The sequence below is a fragment of the Maniola hyperantus genome, chromosome 23, assembly GCF_902806685.2.
Source record: "Maniola hyperantus chromosome 23, iAphHyp1.2, whole genome shotgun sequence".
NCBI lineage: Eukaryota > Metazoa > Arthropoda > Insecta > Lepidoptera > Nymphalidae > Maniola > Maniola hyperantus.
The window spans coordinates 1,467,776-1,494,284 of record NC_048558.1 but is presented as its reverse complement, the minus strand read 5'-3'; the positions used below and the strand labels follow the sequence as shown (position 1 = coordinate 1,494,284).

The following is a 26,509-nucleotide window of genomic DNA, read 5'->3' as shown; positions in this document are numbered from 1 at the left end:
GTACGTACGTAATCTTTCATTCATTCATCACTTAACATCATCACCTGATGTTTTAAAAGTGATTACCGCCGCCCATGAACATTTGCAGCACCAGAGGAACCGCCGATGCGTTGCCGGCCTTTTATAGGAATTCTTTCTTTCAGATTAACCCATTTTGACGAAATTTGGTACAGAGATAGCTTGCATGCTGGGGATGGAATGTGAATATAGGCTACGTTTAAAGAATTCCCACGGGATTATTAAAAGCCGAAAGCCACGGAACGAAGTCGTGATCATTATCTACCTAGTAATAACACTAATATTATAAAGGCGAAAATTTGTATGTGTGTGCGTTTGTGTGTGTGTGTACACTTTCAAGCAAAAACTACTGGACGGATTTGGCCGTTTGGAATGGAGATGGTATACGGACGGACAGATGGACAACTACGATATCCTATACTGGTTCCTTTTTTCCTTTTGAGGTACGGAACCCTAAAAACCTCTTTCGACTTAGAAGCGATAGTGTACAAGTAAATTAAACCACACTTTTCATGGTTCGTTTGGCTAAAATAGACGAAACGACAATAAAATTTACATGTAAATGACAGAAATAAGATCACAGGCTGCCTGAATGTCTTACATTAAGGTCTTGATAAAAGTTAATATACCTACTTACTTAAATAAGAGGTCTCGAGACTACATTTAAATATATTTAGGGAAGAAATTACAAGTACCAACTTCCAAAGTTCTTACTAGACATTAAGTCGTCAACCAATTAAGTATTTAATGCTACTAAGTACCTAAGTAGATAAATTACTTGTTGTATTTTTTAATGAAAGTAATACAATAAAACTTAAAGCTAGCCTTATCTAATTATTAGTCCCGCAAATTTCTAATGCGCGTGGCCGCCATTTTAGTGACGTCAGCAGTAGACTGAAGTTTCGAGTTGATGGTTTATCTTTATTTCGGCTGACGTCAAATTGACGTCATTTCGATGTGGTTCCAGCGCAATAGCAATTTGCGGGACTTAAACTTCAGTACTATACAAATCATGCCCGCTTGGAATGGTGCCAAGAATACTGGCTGCATTTCCGCGCTGGACAACTATGGCTGATCCGTTGCGCAAAATTTGATTATTTGATTATATTTCTATAATATCATCATGATCAACCGATAGACGTCCACCGCTGGATATACTTAGGTTTCTTGTAGATACTTCCACACGCCACGGTCTTGCGCCGCCTGAATCCAGCGGCTCCCTGCGACTTGTCTGATGTCGTCCGTCCACCTAGTGGGGGGTCTTTCAACGCTGCGCCTTCCAGTGCCATCGGTTTTCCGAACTATGTGTCCTGCCCATTGCCACTTCAGCTTCGCAACCTGTTCTCCTCCTGATCTCCTCATTTCTGATTTGATCACGTAGAGAAACTGCAAACATAGCTCTCTCCATCACCCGCTGAGTAGAGAGCGTAGCGAGCACGATTTTTTTCTTTTTCACTCACCTCGTGCGATTGGCAGCGCGGTGGGCGGGGTGGGGGCGGGCTGCTTCACCACCCCCTGCTGCTGCTGCTCCTTGAACTCGTGCCATCGGTAAGTGCTGCGGTATTCCGAGTGCAGCTGGAACAAACAAAACCAGGTTGAATTATAGGTCCATTATATTGCCTTTCAGTTAATGAAACGCCAGCGCACTAATGAGTACGGATTTCCTCTCAGAATGAGAAGGGTTAGGTCATAGTCCACCACGCTGGCCATGTGCGGATTGGCAGATTTCACACGCCGCAGATCTGAAGCGTGTAGGTTTCCTCATGATGTTTTCCTGCATTATTTAGGTAACGTTGAAAAAGCTATCTTTTTTTTGATTACTTTGCGATATTACAGTGTAGTATTTTATCAAAAGGTCAGATCGCAGTCTAGAAAAAGTCGATATTAGCTCACTGCAAATCTTCAGTTAGGTACATACACAGTGGCGTGCAGGTCATAGAGGCATAAATGCACTGCTTACGCCAGTTGTAATAGGTTAATGCAAATTTTACATTATGACCTGCCAGTAAACAGGTTCCCCTAACTAATGCCTACCCTGGCTTCAAACCCTGTGCACGCCACTGTACATACAGTACGCGGCAGAAATTTTACATCGGCCTTTAGAATGTCATTTCGGCTTTGTAGAGCGTTGTCTCCGTCACTCATACCTATATGACGTTTCGTCGGTCTCAACAACAGAGACAATGCTCTACAAATCTGCTATCTCCTTCTAAAGGTCGATGTCACATTACTTTCTGCCGCGTAGCTGAACCTACTTTGTACCCACTAGTTTTGTGCAATGTTATAGGGTTCCGTACCTCAAAAGGAAAAACGGAACCCTTATGGGATTACTTTGGATTACTTTGTCTGTATGTCCGCCTGTCTGTCAGTCTGTCCGTCTGTTAAAATATACTCGGTGTAACCAGAATGAATGAATGAATGTTTTATTCAAAAAAATGCAGGTGCAGAACGCTAGCAAAATCGATGACGGGTGGTAGTAGGTACGATGATTACTGATAATATTATGATACCACAAAAAAACCCACAAAAAATAAAATAAAAAATAACCCGGGGTAAAGGTTCACGATATATTGCAAATAAAACATCTGACTGATGCTAGAGGTCAACGAACGTTGCGTAAGTAGGCCATTCGCAGTCAATGCCACGTCGTAGGTGAGCACTGACCCCAGTTTTGAACGCTATACATTGCGGGTTTGAAAAATACTAAATCACTAAAACTACAAAATGAGGCAAATGGTTATTGGTATTGGATTGCGTTTAGGTAGTAGGTATAAACAATAACGCTAAGTTTTTGCTAGCGTTCTGGTTACACCCTGTATGTAAATGTGAAAGTAGGTATTACTGAAATTCTATCTAGACATAAGATATCGAATATTAATTTAAGTAGGAAGTGAAGCTGAAATTAATATTTTTTTGATTGACGGTAAGAAGAGAATTCGGTACTCGATTATATTTTTACAATCGAATGGTAATATAATATATCTAATTATCTACCTACGGTGATAGTCTGGCGGTTAGGACATTGGCCTTCTACTTGGCGGTTCTGGGGTTCGAATCCTGGCACTTCTAACTTAAAGGGTTTAGGCGATACTTAGTCCGCCACGCTGGCCAAGTGCGGATTGACAGATGACAGACTTCAGACAGATAAATGTCAAATGAGCTCGGTGGCTATCATTCAGTGTTAGACACTGAGTTAGCGAATCAGTAAGCAAATCAAAAACTTTAGTCCACGCGGACCAAGTCGCGAGAATCAGCTAGTCTGTATATATAAAATTCAAAACCCTGACTGACTGACTGACTTATACATCAACGCACAGCCTGAACCGCTGGTCCAGAGACATGAATTTTGGAGGGTGGGTTCTTTGTAAAGAGTAGGTATCCACTAAGAAAAGATTTTTCGAAATGCTACCCCTCAGTTGGTTAAATAAGGGTTTGAAATTTATGTAGTCCACACGGACGAAGTGGCGAGCATAAGCTAGTATGAAATAAATATTTTTCATTTTCATTTCCATAATCCAGGAAAGAAAATGCCCCATTGGCCGTCGGATAAAAAGTGAAATATGTCGTACAAGTAATCCCCGCACTGCATTGCGACAATGTTGTCCACACCCAAACTCATTAACAAAATAATATTACCTACTCTTACGAGCACGTCTTGGCAAATAAAGCTTAAAATAAACAAGCTTTACCTACTTATATATTTTGTTTTATTTTTTTAATTATGTTTTCTAAAGTTCCGTACCTCAAATTAATAAAGGAGCCCTAGATAGGCAGGTCTTATAGTACAAGTAAAGGAAAAAATCCGAAAACCGTGAATTTTGGGTTACACCATTAAAAAAATTAAAATGTGTTTATGAACAAATAATAAATTAGTATTTTTAATTTTCAAAGTAAGATAACTATACCAAGTGGGATATCATATGAAAGGGCTCTCCCTGTACATTCTAAAACAGATTTTTATTTATTTTTATGCATAAGAGTTTTTGATTTATCGTACAAAATGGCGGAAAAATACCCGATTACGGAACCTTTGGTGCGCAAGTCTGACTCCCAGTTGGCAGAATAATTTTCGGTCGGTAGTCCGGATAATCAGGAATCCGTATAACTGAGGGCCGGATAATCGAGTTTCTAACGCACATGACTCCGAAAAGTTAAGGTTCGTACGCACCTGAGCGGCGCGGCGCGGCGCTTCAGTCCGACTGCAGAACGCGTCACCTCAGGCCGCTCGACGGTGCCTACCGCACTACAACTTCAGTACGCGGCACCTCGCGTCACTTGCGCGTCACTTTTATACCCGTTCGCGTACGAGCGCGAAGCGCCGTGCCGCGCCGCTGGGTATGTCGCACTAGCGTCACTGCACTGCGCATCGCTTCGCTGCGCTTCAAAATATTCTCTCCAGCCGTGCCGCGCGGCAACGCGCGGTGAAGCGCTGTGCAGCGCCGCTCTAGTGCGATATGCGCCATACAAAATGATAGAAATGATATTTTGACGCTCTGTGCCGCGACGTGCAGCTCGCTGAAGCGCCGTGCCGCGCCGCTCAGGTGCGTACGAACCTTTAGAGGTGCGTGCCGAACGTCGGGATCGAACCCTAATACGAGCTTTGTGGTTGCCTTGCTTTAGGGTTGTCTATGTGTGTTGTTGGTCCCTTGTGCTCTGTCGTTAGCGGTGGGGTGGAACTTCGTGAGGTTTTTAGTCGGTAGGAGTCCGACATAACCACTGTGCGTACCCCCGTGGCCGGTGGTATCCATGATGGATGTTCCTCACGAGAAAAAAAAGGGTTGTCTATGTGTATACTGCAGTGAACTGTTAATTCGAGCGGTATTCGCAGACGGACGGCAATTTCACGAAAGTCGGTTATCAGAGCAGTGTGCCAGAACGTGCACGGTATTAATTGAGTTGCAATACATCGTCGGCCACTGGGGTGACCAGGTTTTAGGGCAGACCCAATAAAACCGATTTCAATCAATCAATCAGCCAGGGGCCCTACCGCGGTTATTTGACAGCTACAATGTCACGATCGCAATCATCTCTGATTGCCTAATGCTCGCTCACTATTGGCCACAATGCATTTGTTCGCACAAATTCAGCCAATCAGAACAATTGAGATTGTAATAATGATTGATGCAGGTTTTAGACAATCGCCCTACTGTTTGCGTCCATTGCTGGACATAGGCCTTCCCTAGAGCGCGCCACCACACACGATCCTCTGCCTTCCTCATCCACCCACCCAAAATCGATTTAACGTTATTTATTTAAGCAATTATTTTATTGAATTAATTTGTAATTACTGAGTTTACATTTATTTTTAACTAGATTATGCTCGCGACTTCGTCCGCGTGGACTACACAAATTTCAAACCCCTGTTTTACCCGTTTAGGGATTGAATTTTCCAAAAACCTTTCTTAGCAGATGTCTACGTCATAATAATTTGTAAAAAATTCAGCAATGCACGGAGACTGCAATTTGATATCTATTAAAAAAGTGCCATTGAATATTTTAGAACACTGACGTATAAACCAAAATTAAATTTTATTAATATTGATATTTTCAGCTGTAGGTATCTTTAGCAAACCTTTGAGAATTTCAGCAATGAAAGTGTATAAAGAAAATGATCAAATTGTTATACTTAGTTTTAGATTTCATAATAGTTTGATTTTCATTTAGTTTCAAGTAACAATGTCACGTATAGGTCATCTTTAAAAGCCCCTTAAAAGATCAAATAACAAATATGACTGGCCGGCTAAAATATAAAATGTAGACATCCTATGGTGGAATTGCCGTGCGGAATAATTTACGTGCTGCGACGAGCGATGTTTATAGTGGCCACGTGGTTATCGTAAATATTAGTTAGTCAGTTTATGTATAGGTAACTAGATAGTTCTGCGACTGCAACTTAGTTCAAAGTCAAATAATTTGTTCAAAATAAATTGCACTTTTTGATGAGGGGTTGTTGGATTTGTAAGATACATGGGGTTATTCAAAGGGCGGACCAACAAATTCCTAAAAGGCCGGCAACGCATCAGCGGTTCCTCTGGTGTTGCAAATGTTCATGGATTGACGCTGGTTCCCTGGGAACGGGGACGGGCGCTAATGTGGGACGCAACTTGCGTTGACACATTGGCCCCGTGTCATATCAGGAAGACAGCATCAAGACCGGGAGCCGCAGCAGAAACAGCTGAAAACGGCAAGCGGCGCAAGTATGCCTCTCTTATAGAGAGTTACATTTTTGTGCCGTTTGCCGTGGAGACCCTGGGGCCATGGAGTCTTAGTGCTAAAAATTTTTTACGAGACATTTCACCGCGATTAATAGCCTCAACTGGTGACAGAAGGGCTGGCTCATTTTTTGCGCAGCGGATCAGCCTGGCTGTCCAGCGCGGAAATGCAGCCAGTATTCTTGGCACCATTCCACGCGGTCATGATTTATATAGTAATTAGATAAGGCTAGCTTTAAGTTTTATTGTATTAAAAAAAAAAAAATATTAAAATAGGTAACAAAAAAAAAAAAAAAAAAAAAAATGTTCATGGTCGGCGGTAATCACTTAACATCAGGTGATCCGCCTGCTCGTTTGCTCGCTATCTCTATTTTAAAAAAAATGCTGTTGTATGCTGCATACTGCATAGAACATAGTTTATTCCGTCTACTTACGCTAATTCTCAGAATATCTAAACAGTTTGGCATTTGATTTCGACCGGGAGGCCATTTTAGGGTTCCGTACCCCAAAATAAATAAATAAATAAATAAAACTTACATACTTAGTGGTGATAATTAAGTATTACGCGAACTTAAAACTAAAGTAAAAATGACATTTCGAAATGGGTCACATAAAGGCAAGGTCGCACGTTATTTACAAAAGGTAGGAAATCTCTCTAATGACAAAGAGATTTTCCATTTCCGTTGATAAAAGTCTCTACATTCGACTAAAATCTGTTTCGTTTCGTTAAAAATGTTTCGCGAATAACATTCGAGTGAGCACCTGCAGTCAAAGTACACTAAAAGGGAAAAAATGTAAAAGAATATTTCACCTGTTTGATAATTTTTTAGGGTTCCTTTTTTACCCTTATAGGATTTTGGGATTTTTCCCTTTACGTGTGCTATAAGACCTACAGTCCTACATATCTGCAAAATTTCATGACTCTAGGTCAACTAAAAGTACCCCATAGGTTTTCTTGACAGACAGACAACAAAGTGATCCTATAAGGGTTCCGTTTTTCCTTTTGAGGTACGGAACCCTAAAAACGTAGGTATGTACACGATTTCATTGAATTTGATTGATTAATATTTATTTTATAGTTGTTATCAGAAATCCTTTATCGGATTCGAAAGCGATAAAAATCGATAAAATCTTACATAAAGCTAGATAGGTACTTAGGCTTGGCTAGATTTTGTGTTTCATGGAATTTCGCGTCCCACCTCACGTTTCGTTGAGCGTAGCATTTTACAAGATCACTTGACACAGAGTAACCCTTAGGGTGGTTATGAAGTAGTCCCATCAGAAAATACGAATTGAGAAAAATGTTGCTCTGCAGAGGGTTCATTGCGGAAATCATTGATTATTCTCATTATTATCAATTATCTCTCATTTATTTACATGCTAGCTTATCCTTTGACTTTGACTTTGTCCGCGTGGACCACTATTTTACGCCCTTAGGGGTTGAATCGGGTGTACGAGACGTTCCCACCCCAATTGCGATCTCGACCTGTCGCATTTACACAGTTTTATAACAATAGGTATTGTACCTATCTGTATCTACCTACTGTTTCGCATGTCATTTATCTATCTAATGGAGAAACCATTTGTTGCAGTGCATTAAGTTATTTATTGGCTACTTAGTAAAAACTCTAGGCGGAGAGAAATCCGTCATGAGTAGATTAATTTGTAGAAGAATTTCCGTCATATTTCACTATGTATCGTGTTTTCTTATTTTGTAACGTTAGCTTATCGATTTGATTGATACTATTAGATTATGATCTCTATTCTTCATGAACAGGTTTATCAGAATTCTGTAGTCTAAATATATAAAAGGAAAAGGTGACTGACTGACTGATTAACTAATCTATCAACGCACAGCAGAAACTAGTGGACGGATTAGGCTGAAGATTGGCATGCAGCTAATAGCTATTATGACGTAGGCATCCATTAAGAACGAATTTTTGAAAATTCAACCCCCAAAGGAGTAAAATAGGGGGTTGAAATTTATGTAGTCCACGCGGATGAAGTCGCGAGCATAAGCTAGTATTCATATATTATACAGGTTTACCTAAACGTAGGTTTATTTTATTTTATTTATTAGAAACACACACAATACATTAATTTAACACAAACTACGACACTTATAAACAAACACAGGCTGATAAAATATGTATCTATAAAATGTGTACACAGCATTTGCAAAATATCTAGACAAATAAAAAGAACTTAACTAAAAAAAAATTTTTTTGGCGTGTAGAAGTTCCTATTAAACTGTGCCTATATCCAGCAGTGGACGTTTATCGGTTGTTGATGATGCAACTCTAAGCTTTTTGGTAACAGAATCTGAATTCAGCCAGCCATTCCTGATGTTTGAGGCCGGCCTAACAGGTATTTGATAGCATCTCAACATTCAAATTAAGACAATGCTGGGGCCTGGGAGCCTGTAGGTATATGCTTGCTGCTCAGTGGTGCATGCGATTTTGAAAGCCGTGGGAATGTTTTGGCTCTTGCTACTTCTATCAGTATTCAGTACCCTTATTATAAATGTGAAAGTGTGTTTGTTTGTTGGTTTGTTGGTTTGTCTTTCAATCACGTCGCAACGGTGCAATGAATTAACGTGATTTTTTGCATGGGTATAGACAAAGAGCTGGAGAGTGACATATGCTACTTTTTATGTTGGAAAATCAAAGAGTTCTCACGGGATTTTAAAAACCTAATTCCACGCGGACGAAGTCGCGGGCATCAGCTAGTTCTAATATAAAACTCTGCTATAAATATTTATGTGTAAGTATGTGTAGTAGACCTATATACTTACAAATAATCTAAATATATAAAAGGAAAAGGTGACTGACTGACTGATCTATCAACGCCCAGCTCAAACTACTCGACGGCTCGGGCTGAAAGGCTTGCAGATAGCTATTATGACGTAGGCATCCGCTAAGAAAGGATTTTCGAAAATTCAACCTCTGGGAAGGGAAATAAGGGTTTGAAACAGGTCGAGATGAAAATCGGATCTGATCGCCATCTCAACCTGTCGCGTACTATACATGAATACATGAATTATAAATTATAATGTTCCATCCGTCAAATATGATAATTGCAATAGCATACTCTCACGTTCAACTTAAGAGCGACCATGGCAGCTTCTTGTATTGTACCTATTCAAATAAGCAATTGAAGTAAGTTGAGAGGAACGTATCCAGTGGCGTAGGTAGGTAACCAAGGGCTCTGGGGAAATCAAAAAATGGGGCCCCACAGCTTCTTAACTGGTTAGGTTCTATCAAGTAAAAATATTAAATATACTAATTAGTACTTTAAAAATGCTAAGCTACTTTATCATCAGCTCTTTTTCGTGCACTGCAGGGCAGGTAATAAAAATATTAAACAATAACAACATAAATTACAATTAATACTTGGTAGGTATTGACACAGAATCCGTCAAATTGACAACACTACCAACCCACAGGAAGAATTTAGGGGAATCCCCTAGGTATAACTTTCGAATTTCTCTCAACTGAGTTGCCATGATTAAAGTCGGGTTGCAACCTGTCATATTTATTTAGAAAATGGGAGAAATTTTCAAAAGTTCAGTTTGATCGAGATTTTCTGGTGAGGATGAGTCTGAGGGCCCCGGGGCACTGCCCCGCCTAGCCCCTAGGTAGCTACGCCACTGAACGTAGCCACGTAGCGAAAGGTGGCGGCACATCGACGCAGCGAAGCGGCTAACGACGTGTTGACGGACAATTACGAGGTAAACTTTTATGTTAAGAATTTAGAAAATTGCTCTCTAAGCATACTCTCAATTAAATAATACTAAAACTAAGATTTCTAACAACACTTTGATTGATACCCATACCCAGTGGCGTGCACAGGGTTTGAAGCCAGGGTATGCATTAGTTAGGTAGGAACCTGTTTAATGGCAGGTCATAATGAAAAATATGCATTGAGCTATTACAACTGGGGTAAGCAGTGCATTTATGCCTCTATGACCTGCACGCCACTCGGGCCATACCCCTGATTGATTTCCACACGGCATCGTACCGGTTCGCTTGGCGGCTTGGTGGTAAGTAGCCATAGCCGAAGCCTCCCACCAAACCAGACTAGAGACAATTTAGAAAATAAATACATTCTTGTTCTTTAATAAAATCTAACCAATAGCTTCAAGTGTACCGTTAGCCGTTAGCCGTTAGTACGTGGCCGGTCGTTCGACTTGGAATTTGTCACGGTTTCGGTCTGCCCAAGGCTTTATTGCTTTGGGACTCGATTTATTGTGTGATCTGATTGATTTTGTGGCTCGCGACTGGTAGCTCAAAATCATGAGGTTTGACAATTTTAAATAAAACTAGCTTATGCTCGCGACTTCGTCCGCGTGGACTACATAAATTTCAAACCCCTATTTCACCCCCTTCGGGGTTGAATTTTCAAAAATTCTTTCTTAGCGGATGCCTACGTCATAATAGCTATCTGCATGCCAAATTTCAGCCCGATCCGTCCAGTAATTTGAGCTGTGCGTTGATAGATCAGTCAGTCAGTCAGTTAGTCAGTCACCTACTCCTTTTATATATTTAGATTTAAAACTATCAAATTCAAACTGTGTCCGTCCCTTTCATATTACACTAGCTGATGCCCGCGACTTCGTACGCGTGGATTTAGGTTATTAAAAATCCGGCGGGAACTCTTTGATTTTTCGGGATAAAGTCACTCTCCAGGTCTTAAACTATACCCATGCAAAAAATCACGTCGATCCGTTGCTCCGTTGCGTCGTGATTGAAGGACAAACCAACAAACCAATAAACCAACAAACCAATAAACCAATAAACCAATAAACCAACAAACCAATAAACCAACAAACAAACACACTTTCGCATTTATAATAAGGGTATTGATTGGTAGGAAGGAGATGCGAATACTCTAAAATTTAGTTGTGATCAGAATCGGCCCAATTGTTTAGAATATACTTACTATGTAATTTTATCTATCTACTTAATGGTATTTTCCCCATTTCCAAATCCAGTAGAGACGTCACAAATGTATTTTTATAGCCACATGGATCTAGTTTAGTATTTCAGTGGGTTCATTGAACCTATGACCAAATGCAGGTCACCTCTTTCCCATTCGTTGCTCCGTCCGAAAGATTTATATCTTCTTCAAGACTTAGCGCTTTTTGAGAAAGAAATATATTATGTAGGTATGGTAGGTAAAAATAAATAAATAAATAAAAAAGCCTTTATTGTCTAATACGTTAATTCCAATTATATCTCCTATTACAATAATTTATTTATTTTTACATCATTTTGATCATAAATTCATCGTATTCGAAACCATATCAATTCATAAAAATATATCAGTTCATTCATCGTCATAATAAAATTAGTTTCTAATGTCAAAATTTATGTTTATATGTTATATTTAAGTCCCTTATATATAGTAATATATTCAGTCACGCATTAGTCGCCTCAATGGCGTAGGCCTCCCCCAAATCTCTCCAGAGCTCCCTATCTCGAGCTTTCCTCATCCAGTCCGGTCCTACAATTTGGGCAAAAAATTGGGTATGGTAGGTAGGTATGTATAAAAACTTAAATCTAAATTAAAACTAAAATAAATTAAATTAAATCTAAAACCTCATCGAGACCACCGCAGCGAGGCATTGTACCCAAGATGCTGGCAGCATTACCCCTTTGGATGGCCAAACTAATTCTTTGACCAAGGTAGCTGCCAGCTCTCGGGTCCCCGGTTGACTCGATAACTCTTTTCGCAATTTCTTCAAAAAGAGCTCGAGCCCCCGGGCCCCACGGCCCCAAGGTCTCCACAACAAAAGGCACGAATACGAAGCTCCCATCGAGGTTTTCATATTTGCGCCTTTTGGCCTGTTCGGCGCTGATGGCCGCTGCACCCGCCATAGAGGAGGTCGCCTGATTGTGGGATGCAGCTAAAGTGTCTACACAAGTTGTATCCCAAACAAGCGACCTGCCCATCTTCCACGGTACGAGCGTCATACCATCAGGTCTCTTGCCATCGCTACGTGCCAAACCAATAGGTTCTAGTACAGCTGGCACATGGACGGTGGCAAGGGACCTCCGGATGATGTTGTTAAGGGTATTATGGCGGGAGAAGCGACCAGCGCTTCTCGAACAGGAGAGCCCATGGTGGCCGAAGGTATCTATCATTATCATCATCATCAACCCATCACTACTCTCAGAAAGAAAAGGGTTTGGCTATAGTCCATCGCGCTGGCGAAGTCTGGTAGGAGGCTTCGGCCGTGGTTATTTACCGCCCCACCGGCATAGCCGTGCCGCCGAACGATTTAAGCGTTCCGGTACGACGCCGTGCAGAAACCAAAGGGGTATTTAATAAAAAAAACTGCCATACCCCTTCCAGGTTAGCCCGCTTCCATATTAGACTGCATCATCACTTACCACCAGGTGAGATTGCAGTCAAGGGCTAACTTGAATCAGAATAAAATAAAAAAAACATTACAAAGAACTCTCAGGCATGCAGGTTTCTTCACGTCAAAGCAAGTGACCTACCTACCTAATAGGTATGCTTAGAAAGAATTTTGTGAATTTGTAAAATGTAATGTACGGAATAAATATTAAAACCGGCCAAGTGCGAGTCATACTCGCGTAACGAGGGTTCCGTACTGCAGTCGTATTTTTTCGACATTTTGCACGATAATTCAAAAACTATGATGCATAAAAATAAATAAAATCTTTTTTAGAATTCACGGGTGAAGCCCTTTCATATGATACCCCACTTGATATACTTAGTTATCTTACTCCTAGAATTGAAAATACTAATTTTTAGTTCATGACCACAATTTTTTTTGTGTGATGTAACCACAAATTCACGGTTTTCAGATTTTCCCCGAATGTCAGCTAGAAGATCTACCTACCTGCCAAATTTCATTATTCTAGGTCAACGGGAAGTACCCTGTAGGTTTCTTGACAGACAGACAACAAAGTGATCCTATAAGGGTTCCGTTTTTCCTTTTGAGGTACGGAACCCTTAAAATGTGGAATATTAAACGTAAGCCACCAGTGGCTCTGCAAATATTATCATTTCGCGGAAAATCCTGAATAAAATATAACGGTTTCCGTGTAATAACGCCACAGCCTTAGCGGACTGGCAAAATATTGAACGAATTCATATATCACGTCGAGGGGCTTAGCAGTGGCTTGTATTGTGCAATAACTGTGGAAAATAGAAATTACATAAATGATAACCATAACTGTGGTAGCCTAGAGGACGTCCGCCTTCTAATCGTAGGTCGGGGGTTCGATTCGATCCCGGGCACAGACCACTAACTTTTCGGAGCTATGTGCGTTGTAAGTAATTAAATATCACTTGCTTTAACGGTGAAGGAAAACGTCGTGAGGAAACCTGCATGCCTGAGAGTTCTCCATAATGTTCTCAAAAGAGTGTGAAGTCTACCAATCCGCACATGACCAGCGTGGTAGACTAAGTCCATAACCCTTCTCACTTTGAGCGGAGACCCGTGCTCTGTAGTAAGCCGGCTATGGGTTGATCATGATGATGATAACCATAATAACGAAGACAGGTGATAGGATAGTACTGATGATTACTGATATATTATGATACAATAAAAAAACACGAAAACAAATCCTATAAAGTTTACGATATATTATTGCAAACTAGATGATGCCCGCACTTCATCCACGTGGATTTAGGTTTTTTGAATCCCGTGGGAACTCTTGATTTTCCGGGATAAAATGTCCTTCCCCGGGATGTATGCTAGCTCTGTACCAAATTTCATCAAAATCGGTTAAACTGTTGGGCCGTGAAAAGCAAGCAGACAGACAGACACACTTTCGCATTTATAATAATATTAGTATGGATAGTATGGACAAAACATCTGACTGACGCTAGAAGTCAACGAACGTTGCGTAAGAAGACCACTCGGAGTCAATGGCGCGTCGTAGGTGGGACATCGACCCGAGTTTTGCACGCGGGTTTGAAAAGCGACTTACTTTAGTGAAGCGAATTCCTTTTGTTTCCTAAATCAATGGCAGTAAAAATTTAACTACCGCCATTTTAACCACTGGACCATAAAATCTATTAGAAGGTTGCCACCATCAAGTAGCGCTAATTGATGACTTCCTATCATATGGTGTTGACATCAAATAAAACAAAAATAAACTGGTGAAAGACACTACTTTTATAGAAATGTTTATTTTACTGCCAGTTTGTGTATAAATCGAAATAAAACCGGCCAAGTGCGAGTCAGGCTCGCGCAATGAGGGTTCCGAACTGCAGTCTTATTTTTTCGACATTTTGCACGATAATTCAAAAACTATGATGCATAAAAATTAAAAAAAATCTGTTTCAGAATGCACACCTTTCATATATGATACCCCATTTGATATAGTTAACTTACTAAGAAAATTGAAAATACTTATCTACTAATTATTAGTTTGACCACAATTTAATTTTTTTGTGTGATGTAACCACAAATTCACGGTTTTCAAATTACATTGCCAAATTTCATGATTCTAGGTCAACGGGAAGTACCCTGTAGCTTTCTTGACAGACAGACGGACAGACAGACAGACAACAAAGTGATCCTATAAGGGTTCCGTTTTTCCTATTGAGGTACGGAACCCTAATAAAAGGACAAGGTGACTGACTGTCTGATCTATCGACGCACAGCTCAAACTACTGGACGGAGATCGGGCTGAAATTTGGCATGCAACAAATTCTATTACACTACACAAATTGTATTTTATGGGCTGAATTTTCAAAAATCCTTTCTTAGTGGATCTCTACGGCATAATAGCTATATCTGTCACTTGTATCTTGTCACGCGATCAGCCGGCGCCGATGGCACACGAGTAGATATAGGGATATCTACTCGTGTGCCGAATCGCGAAATACAAATACCTACTAAACACCTTCTCAACATAATCATCATTATCAACCGATAGACGTCGACAGCTTGACATAGATTTCTTGTAGCGACTTCCACACACCACGGTCTTGCACCGCGCCGCCTAAATCCAGCGGCTCCCTGCGACTCGTTTGACGTCCACCTAGTAGGGGTTCTTCCAACGCTGCACTTTCCGGTGCGAGGTCGCCATTCTAGAACCTTGGGACCCCAACATTTATCGGTTTCTCAACATACGTGTCCTCCTCATTGCCACTTCAGCTAGTGCCTAGTTTTAAAATTAATTTACACTTGCCTACTTCAAGATGGAAGTGTAGTGTATCTTTTGGGATCCGTATAATTCAAAAATTTTTTTTTTTTTTTTTTTAATAGATATAGCGAGCAAACGAGCAGGCGGGTCACCTGATGTTAAGTGATTACCGCCGCCCATGAACATTTGCAGCACCAGAGGAGCCGCCGATGCGTTGCCGGCCTTTTAGGAATTTGTTGGTCCGCCCCTTGAATAACCCCATGTTATAATCTAGTGGGAACACCGCCGATGGGAGTTGGTTCCACAGTTTGCACGTGCGTGGAAAGAAGGATCTGGCGCAGCGGACGGTCGAAGTGCACCAGACACCCAGATGGTGAGGGTGGAATTCCTTACGCGGTGGCGCGCGGTGCGGTTGTAGAAAAAAGAGGGTGGAATGAGGTCAAAAAGCTCTTCAGAGCACTCCCCATTATACAGGCGATAGAACACGCATAGAGAGCTAACGTCTCTGCGGTGCTCCAGGCTTTCCAACGAGCCGGTTAGTTTGGGATCGTCCACAAGTTCTTTCTTTACTATCTTAATTTTAACAACTTTACTATGAAGGAAAAATACTTGTTTCCTTTGAGTAAGGAAATACCAAGAGATTCATTAAGTGAACACTAGGTAAAGCCTTATGCAAATTTTTTGTACTAGGTACAATAAAATTCACTTATTTATACCCCAGCTTTCCGGAACTGCATAATTTATTAAACATGCAAAAATATTCCACGAAGCAAATTGAAGAACTCTATTTTTATATAAATAAGTAGGTAAAGTTTCAGGTCAGGTAAAAGAGCTCTGAAGTCTGCGCATGCGTCCGAACTCCGAACTCAGAATGGGAAAGCCATATTCATAGAAATACGAAGTACCTACGATGTAGGAAAGTATAACGCATAAATTTTGAGATTCGTATTTGTAATAATTTTGTACATTTTCAAATCATAATCACGAATTACGAAACGATCAACACACACAAGACACACACACACACTAGCACACATACGCACACATACCCATTACCGTTTGATCGGGAAGAAATTTGATGAAACCTTGATGAAACATTATTTAAAAAAACACTAGTTATTTATGTTTTTATTTATTTCAGTTCAGACACAAGTTAGCCCTTGACTGCAATCAAACCTGGTGGTAAGTGATGATGCAATCTAAGATGGATGCGGGCTAACCCGTACCGGAACGCTAAATCGCTTGGCGGCACGGCTTTGCCGATAGTATGGTAACTAGCCACGGCCGAAGCCTCTTGCCAGATCAGACCAGACCAGAAAATTAGAAATTGTAAAATTCCAAACTCTGCCGGGAATCGAACCCAGGACCTCCCATAACAAGACCAGCACTTACCACTGCGCCAGGGAGGTCGTCTAATGTTTACTAAACAATAACCATAAAAAGTAAATCCAAATTGCGTAATCCATTCTTGCAATCGCCTGCAACGTTGACATTAAACTCCTATTTGCCATGGACTTATATATTACTTCGTATGGACAGGGCTATTGAACAAACAAAATGGCACCGACTCAGTGGTGCTGTAGCACCAATGCAACCTCAGTGACGTCTGGATTTCAAACGGGTCGTTCATTAGTATCTAAGAGGTGGTGCTGATTTATTTGGTTCCAAAACCGTGAAAATTTTGTTCGCTTGGGCATATCTTGTCATTAATATCAATGTCTATTGCATGTTTTGATTATGTAACCGATTTAGCAATCGACAAATTACTTACTTATTTGCTAACTGTAGGTACAATAAAATTTATTACCTATTTATTACCAACCTGACTTTCACAAACCTAGGTCAAAAATGACTAGGCTGTATGGGCATCGACCTTTGCCTGGCCCGAAGGACATTCGAAAAACAAGAATCCAAAGTTCAATATTTTCGTGAAATAGGTAGGTACATAGACTGCTAAAATCATAACCCTTCCTTTTGGCATTGCCGTAATCGGGTAAAAAAGGGAAATAGTGCTTGTTACTCACTTCAGTAGACCACTGGACGTGTTTCGTATCCAAAACGCTTCTTTCCATTCTAAAAAATGTATTTTCTATATCACGACACCATTTCACTCACACAATTAAAAAAAACACACACTATAAAAACGTGACGTTAAAAACTGTTAAAAATCTGTGGTAAAAAGATACAAAATTCGTAAATAGAACGTCGTTTCGTTTCGTTTGAATTTCTGAACGCGCAAGAAAATTCGTTCGGAAAAACGCGGCACCGTCGCGGCTGCGCGGTCGACTCTGACTTCTGAGTCACACTTCACAGATAATAATTTGCTATCACGCTATGTAAATGCATTTTTCACTCGTTTTTTACTTCACCATCGTCTCACGACCGAACACAGTATCAGCTGTTGCTTGATAGACTGAAGAAAAATCCAATATTAACGCTTCGTCAGGTTAGTGTGACGAGCGGGACACGAATATGTCTCCATCTCGTTCCTACCAAAGGGGGGCTAGATAAGTGGCGTGATGATTTGCATCTGATAGACGGGTAATAATTTCCTTTTTTGCATCCTATTATTAGATTGCAGAGAAAGCGTTAAAACATCAATTAATTAAAATACCTAAGATACCAACGATTAGACAATCGCTAACATATAGATAACAAATGATTAAACTGAAGAGCTATGGTGGACTTTAAATTTAGAACAACGTCGGTATCAGTGACGCAATTTGTGAAATTTAATGCTGTAAATTGAGATAATGCCTGTTATCCTCGATTCAGGTCGACCTGAATCATCCTCACATCTCATTTAGTAATTAAGAACGCGTTACTAAGCACTTAAAAATGTAGGCACAGTAAAATGGCACTTAGATTATGTATAATCTGCGAGAAATTTGGCGCGCGAAAAGGTGAGTTTCTTTTCAGTGATTAGTATTTATTTGTTTACGAAATAAGTTTTTTTAAATGATTTTACTAAATCTACTAAAAATACGATAACTTAAATGTTATTTTATTTTTAAATTGGGTTGTATGACTAGATAAGTAGTTATATCTATTAATACCGATAATTAATATGACTCAAGTGGCATTGAAAGTTTAGGTTTAAATATCGGGTTTTGTTTTATTAGGTTTGGTTTTATCATCTGTGGAAAATTAAGCGCGGAAATTGACAACTGACAGTAAATTTTTTAAATAAGCGTTTTAATGAGTGTTGTTTAAGTTTATTTTTAAATAGGGGTTTTTTATCGGGTGTAGTTCGGTCGCGGGGCGATGGCCGACTAGTAAGAAGTGGCAAAGGAGTGGTGGTCGGTGGTGGTGGGATCGATACCAGTCTGGGGCGCACGCACTGACCGCTCGTAGGCTACGACCCCTCCGAAGGTTCTATATTTGGATTGAAACGACACTGTATGTTATCATTTTTACGATAATATTTTATGACTATGAAAAATTTTAACGCTATGAATTTTCTTTCTTCTTTTTAATGTGCTGACCATTATGACTGACGGTCAGCGATCAGTTTTTAGGAGCAGTTTTATCTCCAGAGAAAAAAGGAGCCCTTATTAGATCACTTTGTTGTCTGTCTGTCGGTCATGTCTGTCAAGACCCGTCAAGGAATCAAACCCTGTAGGTAGGTACCTATCTGATATGATAGGTAACTACATCGACTGACTGTATGAAGTATCTCTTTAGGCTGTGGTTGTACTCTGTGACCCTGATATAAGATACAATGGAAATATACAGTTATTTTAAAAAGTGAGTCTTGTTATGAAGATCATTGTCTAAAGTCATTGAGCTATACCCCTGAGAGTAGACAGTAAAAATAGCTCCCTCGTCCGATACCTATATACAATTCCTGGCATTTGTTCGTCCGATATTTTTGTACTGTGCAAAAAAAAATAGAAATTACTAGATGATGCCCACGTGGATTCAGGTTTTTTAAAAATCCCGTGGGAACTCTTTAATTTTACGGGATAAAAAGTAGCCTATGTCCTTCCCCGGGATGGAAGCTATCTCTGTATTAAATTCCGCCAAAATTTGTTTAACAGATGGGCCGTGAAAAGCTATACAGACACACTTTTGCATTGCGAAAACTTAAATCCACGTGGACGAAGTCACGGGCATCACCTAGTCTAGTATAAATAAATACTAAATATAAGCTTCAAAAGTGTTAGCCCGGCTGGGTCCCCAAGCATATGAACTGTCTCTTCGGAGGAAGATCTTCCTATAGTTACAGTCGAGCGTACATCACTTGCTCCTGATGGATAAATAAATAAACGAAATTTATGTACGTTTCAATGATATTTTCTGATCCAGTGGTCTAGCAGTTTGCCAGAGAACACGATGTATTGTATCATCTCCCTCTAGAGGGGAGTCGCCTCATTGCTTTACGTGTGAAGCGATAAAAGATTTTATTGTTTTCGGATACGGATCATTGCGTCAAGATCCGCGGATACGGATCTTAACTTATTTACTTAATCGGTGTCGGTGCGCATGACCTTGGAATGATAGTTGACGCCACTTGACTCTTTGCGCCTTGCATTTGCATTTTCGTAAGTACGGCGATATTTTTGCAATATAAAAATGACAAATATTTGATTTTTAGACTTAAAAAATAATTTGATTGAAATTTAATAGTATTTTATGGCTACTTCTATAATTACTATATCCGGAACATCTACTGATGACATAGGTACCTGTCATTATATTTTTCGCACATTACTGACTAGGCGCAAGCTTTCACCGCTTTATTGACAGGTTATAATTTTGAAGCCTCAATAGCTCAACAATGGGACCCCTATTTTTACAACTGTTCCAGAAGATCGCTTTTCAAATTCCATCCACGTCTACCTTTTGTACTCTATCATTTAGGTAAGATCTCATTAGCTCTAATTCCGTTATGGTGCAATTTCACGACCAATGTTTCATGTCCAACGAAGTCGAAAGCCTTGGATAAATCACAGAAAACGCCAAGCGCATCACGTTACTCCTCCCAAGCTAGAAATACATTTTGGATTAACTCAATACCAGCATCGTTTGTTGAACGACTCTCTGCCACAACGACGGGCCGGGCGGTTGAAGTTGCACCAGGCACTGATACCCCACTTGATGAAAATTGAAAATACTAATTATTTGTTCATGAACACATTTTTTATGATGCAAAGACAACGAAGTGATCCTATAAGGGTTCCTTTTTTCTCTTTGAGGTACGGAACCCAAAAAATAACTATTTGTACGTTATTGAACTCAATTTTATTAGTAGGTATGTTCAGAATACCTATCAAACAAAAAATCCTTCTAAATCCGCATTGTGACAGGCAACTACAGAACCCTACACTGCGCGTGACTCGACACGCACTTGACCAGTTTTTTCTTAAACAATTGTTAATAAACTGTAATAAATTGATAACATTTCACCTCCAATGTTGGAAAAACCACTAGGCACGTATAAATACAAAGTTATCGGTATGTTATAGTTAGTCGTTCTAGTTGTAACTATACAGTTACCACCAACAGTTGGTAAATGTAAGTATTTATTTATCTATTATTATTTTTCTGTAACCACCATTTCTTAATATTCATCTACCTACCTACCTACCATAAAAAATTTAAGGGCGAATATAGGAAAAGTTTATTTTTTTAAATGATTTATGAATGATGATATTTTTTTTTACTTTAATTTAACAATGTTATTAAAGTTTGTTTTGTTTTTAAAATATGAATTAATGTGTGGAAACACTGCTTACGCAACGAATTGTTACTATAGGAAACATCATATACAATCTTGACCAATTTATTTCTATTTTTATGGATATTATATGACAGTTTTTAGTTCTCTTTATAATATAGACAAGGAATAATGGATTTGTTGAAATTCCCACGGGAGCGAAGCAGCAGGTGGTCGTTAGAGTAATAACCTATCAAAACTAATTAAAGCTTTCAAACAATTAGTAACCGACTTCAAAAGGACTGAAAATTGGAAAGCTTATAAGCATTATAATTTCATATTTAAATCATTCTTTATTTATTTTCAGATGAAGTTTATACTAGTTTTGGCGCTTTTCGCATATTATGCTGAATCACTGATCTCCATTGATAACTGGAGCGGTACTGTAATTCATAATATTAAACACGAACCTGAAGTTTTAAAAAGATTAAGGTTGCCATACCAACTGGCAATAGACTATAACACAAATTATTTGTTCTTCAGTTATTCCAAAGATAAAAAAGATAAAATTTATGAGTCGGCGTATATTAATCTTAAAACAAATGAATTCGGAATCATACATGGAATAACAGAAGGGTTTGCTAACGCAGTGGATGAGCATGGTAACGTTGTTTACTTAGGTGGCAGTGACGGTATATACCAGTTTGATTATGAAACCAAAGTTGCAACTCGTCTCAATGATACTGATCATAGTATTGGGCAATTGTTCTTCAAAAAAGATTTGTACTATACGAGTTATCCAGAAAACGAGGTTTATATAATTAAAAACAACCAACCTCACAGAGTGCCTGAATTAATTGGCACGAATGGAAAGTTTATTGCTGTTGATAATTTTGACAACATTTACTTTTGTAACTCACTCGGATTGTTTGTTCATAAGAAGATCACGGATAACACCTCTTTCGTTGGAAATTATAACGACGTGAATGGTTTTACTCATGATATAAATGGTGCACTGTTTTTTTCTACTCCTGATGGTATATATTATATCAACGACAACACCCAAGAAGTGGAAAAAATTGCTTCATTTGATAGTTTGTATGGAATAGCTATAGAAGCAGATGGAGCCATAATTTACGCGTCAGAACATGGTCTTGTTAGACTCAAACCAACTAACATTTATTGTTTTAGTAATGAGACGAAAAATCTGTGAACTCACCTTAGTCTTCAAAGTCAAAGTTAAAGTCTAATTATTTATTCAAATTGGGTAGGTACCATTGTACACTTTTTGATTGTCAATTGTTGAATGTGTAAGATGTAATGGTGATAATTAAATACGTAAACTTAAAACTAAAGCTACGAGAGTTCCAAATGCGCCCGGGTCTGAAAAAAGCTAACAATAAAGTTATCCTGGTATATTTTTTATTATCACCACTTTACAAAATCACTTAAATTTATTAGATCTATCAAAGCTGTTAACCAACTCATTCCTAAGCCTTCCTCCTTCCTTCCTTTACATTATAATAGGATCTTTCAGTAAGTTTACGTTTTATGAAAACTTTGAACTTGTTGAGAGACGTGCCCAACATTATGTCTTCTGAAAGCTTATTATAAAACTGTACACAATTGACAATAAATGAATTGCTATCATTTTTTAGCTTAGCTTAGCATTACAAGTTTATTTTATTTTTTACTAAATCACCAACAGAATCATAGAAAAAAATTACATTGTTCAAATCCTAGGTGCTAAGTCATTATATAATTCAAATTAAGAATAGCTACAACGATAAGTCGTGGAAAAGAACTTATAACAAACAACGTTATTTCTAGTAGTTATATTATGACAGGCACCTTTTAAAAAAATATTTATGTTCATATAGTATCACTGTCATAATTTTAACTTCTTGAAATTTAGTTCTCAGCAACTCTCTTGGTCCCATACTATACTTATTTGGTGCAAACAGCTTTTGCAGCACAAAAATAGAGTACCGCTGTGAAAGTAACTAAAATACACTAATCTCTCCGTTTCTACTTTCTATGCCTGACAACCGGCGAATCTTGCGAACCCGCATATGCAGCAGAACTAAGCCTGTTCAATAAGTTATTTATATGACAGCCCCATTAAAGTTAACCATCTAACGTTTAACATCCCAGAAAAACAGCGGTATCCACTTTATTGGATTCTAATTCCTCAGTATTAAGTTGTACAGTGGTTTTCACCTGCTTAACATTTGGTAATGTGAATTTAATACACTTTTCCCATTGAGAAGTAGGTTAGCCTCGGACCACTGTACCACCTTAGTAAGAGAATTGCTTGCTTCGTCAAAAGTTGTTTATATATCGATTGATTATAAATAATAGTGATGTATCATTAGCAAACAATACTATCCCGTAATTATCCTTACTACTAGGTGACATTGGCGAAGTGCATTGTGCTCAGTGTGGCACTACTGAAAGCCATAAAGCAAATTAAGAAGAAGAATTATCCTTAGCGAGGTAAAGAAGGTCATTAATATAAATGAGGAATAGAAAAGGTCCTAAAATGGAACCCGTGTGGGCCCCTATTTTTACAACTGTTCCGGAAGATCGTTTTCCAAATTCCATCCATCATACAAAAAATCCGCCTTCTAAATCCACATATTGTGACAGGCAACTACGGAACCCTACACTGTGCGTGACCCGACACGCACTTGACTGGTTTTTCTTAAAAAATTATCAATTAATTGTAATAATTGATAACATTTCACCTCAAATTTTGGGAAAACCACTGGCTCGTACAAAAACAAACTTATCAGTATGTTACACTTAGTTAATCGTTCTACTTGGTTGTTATAGTACAGTTACCGCGAACATTTGATAAAAACTGTAAGTATTATACTATAAATAATTACCATTAAAAATTTAAGGGCGAATAAAAGAAAAGCTTATTGTTTTAAATGTGCACTCAGATTTTTTAATACTTTAATTTTTAAATGTAACTTAAGTGAGTTTTGTGTTTTAAAATATAAATGTAAGGAAACACTTTTTGATTAGTACACCCCTTCCACTTTCTTTAATTTTTATTATATCCTGTACCCTAAGGTTGCCTGGAAGAGATCGCTACTGCTATTTTAGCGAAAAGGCCGCCTTGCAAACATCTTTGTTATAATTTCTATTGTTTTGGTTTTGTCAAAAATATTTTACTTTTACCACAGAATAATAATATAATAGTGCTTTTAATTTACTACTTGCGCTACATAAGTTACACTGTGAGTCACGTCAGGTACCTACGCTAACAAAATTTTGACCAATAAATACTTTTATAGATATTAATTATGGATACTCGATCAAATTTTTTTAAACTGCATTAGAACTAGTGAGTAGTTTTTATCGTAATTAAAAATGAGTGGTGAATCATCCCAAATCAACGTCCAGCCCGAATCCTTGGACCTAGAAAGCTGAACCTTGTACTTACAGAGGCTACCTTTAAAATGTAGACAAGAAATACGGCCATACGGCGAAGCAACGGGTGGTCACTAGTAATCATTAAAACTAATAACTAAAGCTGAAAGCTTTACAACAACTGACAACTGACAACAACTGAACAACCAACTGAAGCCGACAAAAGCACTGAATAGCATAAAATAATTTTATATTAAAATCTTTTTTCTTCTTTTCAGATGAAGGCCATACTAGTTTTGACAATTTTATCATACTATGCAGAATCACGGGTCCCCATTGACAACTGTATTGGTACCGTAATTCATAATATTAAACACGAACATGAAGTTTTGAAAAGTTTAAGGACGCCATACCAACTGGCAATGGACTATAACACGAATACTTTATTCTTCAGTTATTCCATCGATGACCAAGATACAATTTATGTGTCAGCATACATTAATCTTAAAACAAATGAATTCGGAATCATACATGGAATAACAGAAGGGTTTGCTAACGCAGTGGATGAGCATGGTAACGTTGTTTACTTAGGTGGCAGTGACGGTATATACCAGTTTGATTATGAAACCAAAGTTGCTACTCATCTCAATGGCACTGATCATAATATTTGGCAATTGTTCTTCAAAAAAGATTTGTATTACACGAAGTTTCCAGAAGAAGAGGTCTATATATTTAAAAATAACCAACCCCATAGAGTGCCTGAATTAATTGGCACGAAAGGAATGCTAGTTGCTGTTGATAATTTGAACAACATTTACTTTTCGAACTCAACTGGGTTGTTTGTTCATAAGAAGACCACGGATTATACCTCTATCATTGCCAATTACAATGTAAATGCTTTCACTTATGATATAAACGGTGAATTGTTTTTCTCTACTCCTACCGGTATATACTATATCGACGAGAACACCCAAGAAGTGGAAAAAATAGCTTCATTTGAGAATTTGTATGGAATAGCTATAGAAGCAGATGGTACCATAATTTGCGCGTTAGAAGATGGTCTTTTTAGACTTAAACGAACTAATACTTATTGTTTTAGTGATGAGAATGACTATTAGTAATAAAAATAAAAATTTATGAATCCTTAGTTTTAAAATCTTATGTTCGAAAAACCGACATCCCGAGGTGCAACCTCGCTCCGGAAAGCGCAACGTTTAGAAAAATTCCTACTATGTGGATAGACGATATGAAATGAGTCGCAGGCAGCTGTTGGATAACGGCAGTGCAAGACCACGGCATGTGGCAGTCCCTACAAGTGACCTATGTCCAGCAGTGGACGTCTATCAGTTAGTGACGACAACGATGACAATCCCAAAGTGCTATATGACGACCTTGCACTGGAAAGCGTAGCGTTGGCAGACGCCCCAATAGGTGGACATACGAGAGCTGCTGGATGACGGTGGTCTATGGAAGTCCCTACAAGAGACCTATGTCCAGCAGTGGACGTCTATCGGTTAATAACGACGAGGACAACAACGTTGATGAAGAATTTTTTAAAATTATTAGACTACCGCTTGGCTGCAATCAGACCTGCTGGCAAGTGATGATGCAGCCTAAGATGGGAGCGCGCTTGTAGAAGATGCCTGTTCACTCTTGACTTGAAGGTACCCATATTAAAAGTGGAGGGAAAAGAGCCGGCGATGAGTTGAGCATGATGATGATGCTGATGAAGTAGTGATAAGCGATATTTAGATTTACTGTGGTTTGACCTTTTAAAACAGGCGCTGACAGGGGTAAAACTAGTCAAATTAACCCTAGGTACCTAATCCATACTTCCACACTAATATTATAAATGCGAAAGTGTGTCTGTCTGTCTGTCTGTCTGCTAGCCTTTCACGGCCCATCCGTTCAACCGATTTTGACGAAATTTTGGTACAGCGATAGCTTGCATCCCGGGGAAGGACATAGGCTACTTTTTATCCCGAAAAATCAAAGAGTTCCCACGGGATTTTAAAAAACCTAAATCCACGCGGACGAAGTCGCGGGCATCATCTAGTTATCTAATATGTCTCGAATGAGGTATTAGGTAATGTCCTAGACACTGAAAC

The 26,509-nt window shown here is 38.9% G+C and overlaps 3 protein-coding genes across 6 annotated transcripts in view; 2 read left to right on the top strand and 1 right to left on the bottom strand.

Moving 5' to 3' along the window:
• LOC117993316 (nuclear protein MDM1) overlaps positions 1–26,509 on the bottom strand; it is a 71,384-nt gene that overhangs the window by 36,567 nt on the left and 8,308 nt on the right. For 3 of the 4 annotated variants that reach the window (XM_069506707.1, XM_034981101.2, XM_069506709.1), the window contains exon 3: positions 1,479–1,593. In XM_069506707.1, the coding sequence (XP_069362808.1) occupies positions 1,479–1,593 (115 nt within the window). Of the gene's footprint in view, positions 1–1,478; positions 1,594–17,385; positions 17,789–26,509 lie in introns of those variants that run through there. The other variant, XM_069506708.1, reaches the window with a different exon arrangement.
• LOC117993315 (ommochrome-binding protein-like) lies at positions 20,841–22,726 on the top strand. The gene is made up of 2 exons (XM_034981100.2): positions 20,841–20,878; positions 21,388–22,726. Exon 2 carries the CDS (start codon positions 21,388–21,390, stop codon positions 22,231–22,233), a length of 846 nt encoding a protein of 281 aa, XP_034836991.2. The 5' UTR covers positions 20,841–20,878; the 3' UTR covers positions 22,234–22,726.
• LOC138404006 (ommochrome-binding protein-like) lies at positions 24,661–25,596 on the top strand. The gene has a single exon (XM_069506727.1). The coding sequence runs from the start codon at positions 24,680–24,682 to the stop codon at positions 25,517–25,519; it is 840 nt and encodes a 279-aa protein (XP_069362828.1). The 5' UTR covers positions 24,661–24,679; the 3' UTR covers positions 25,520–25,596.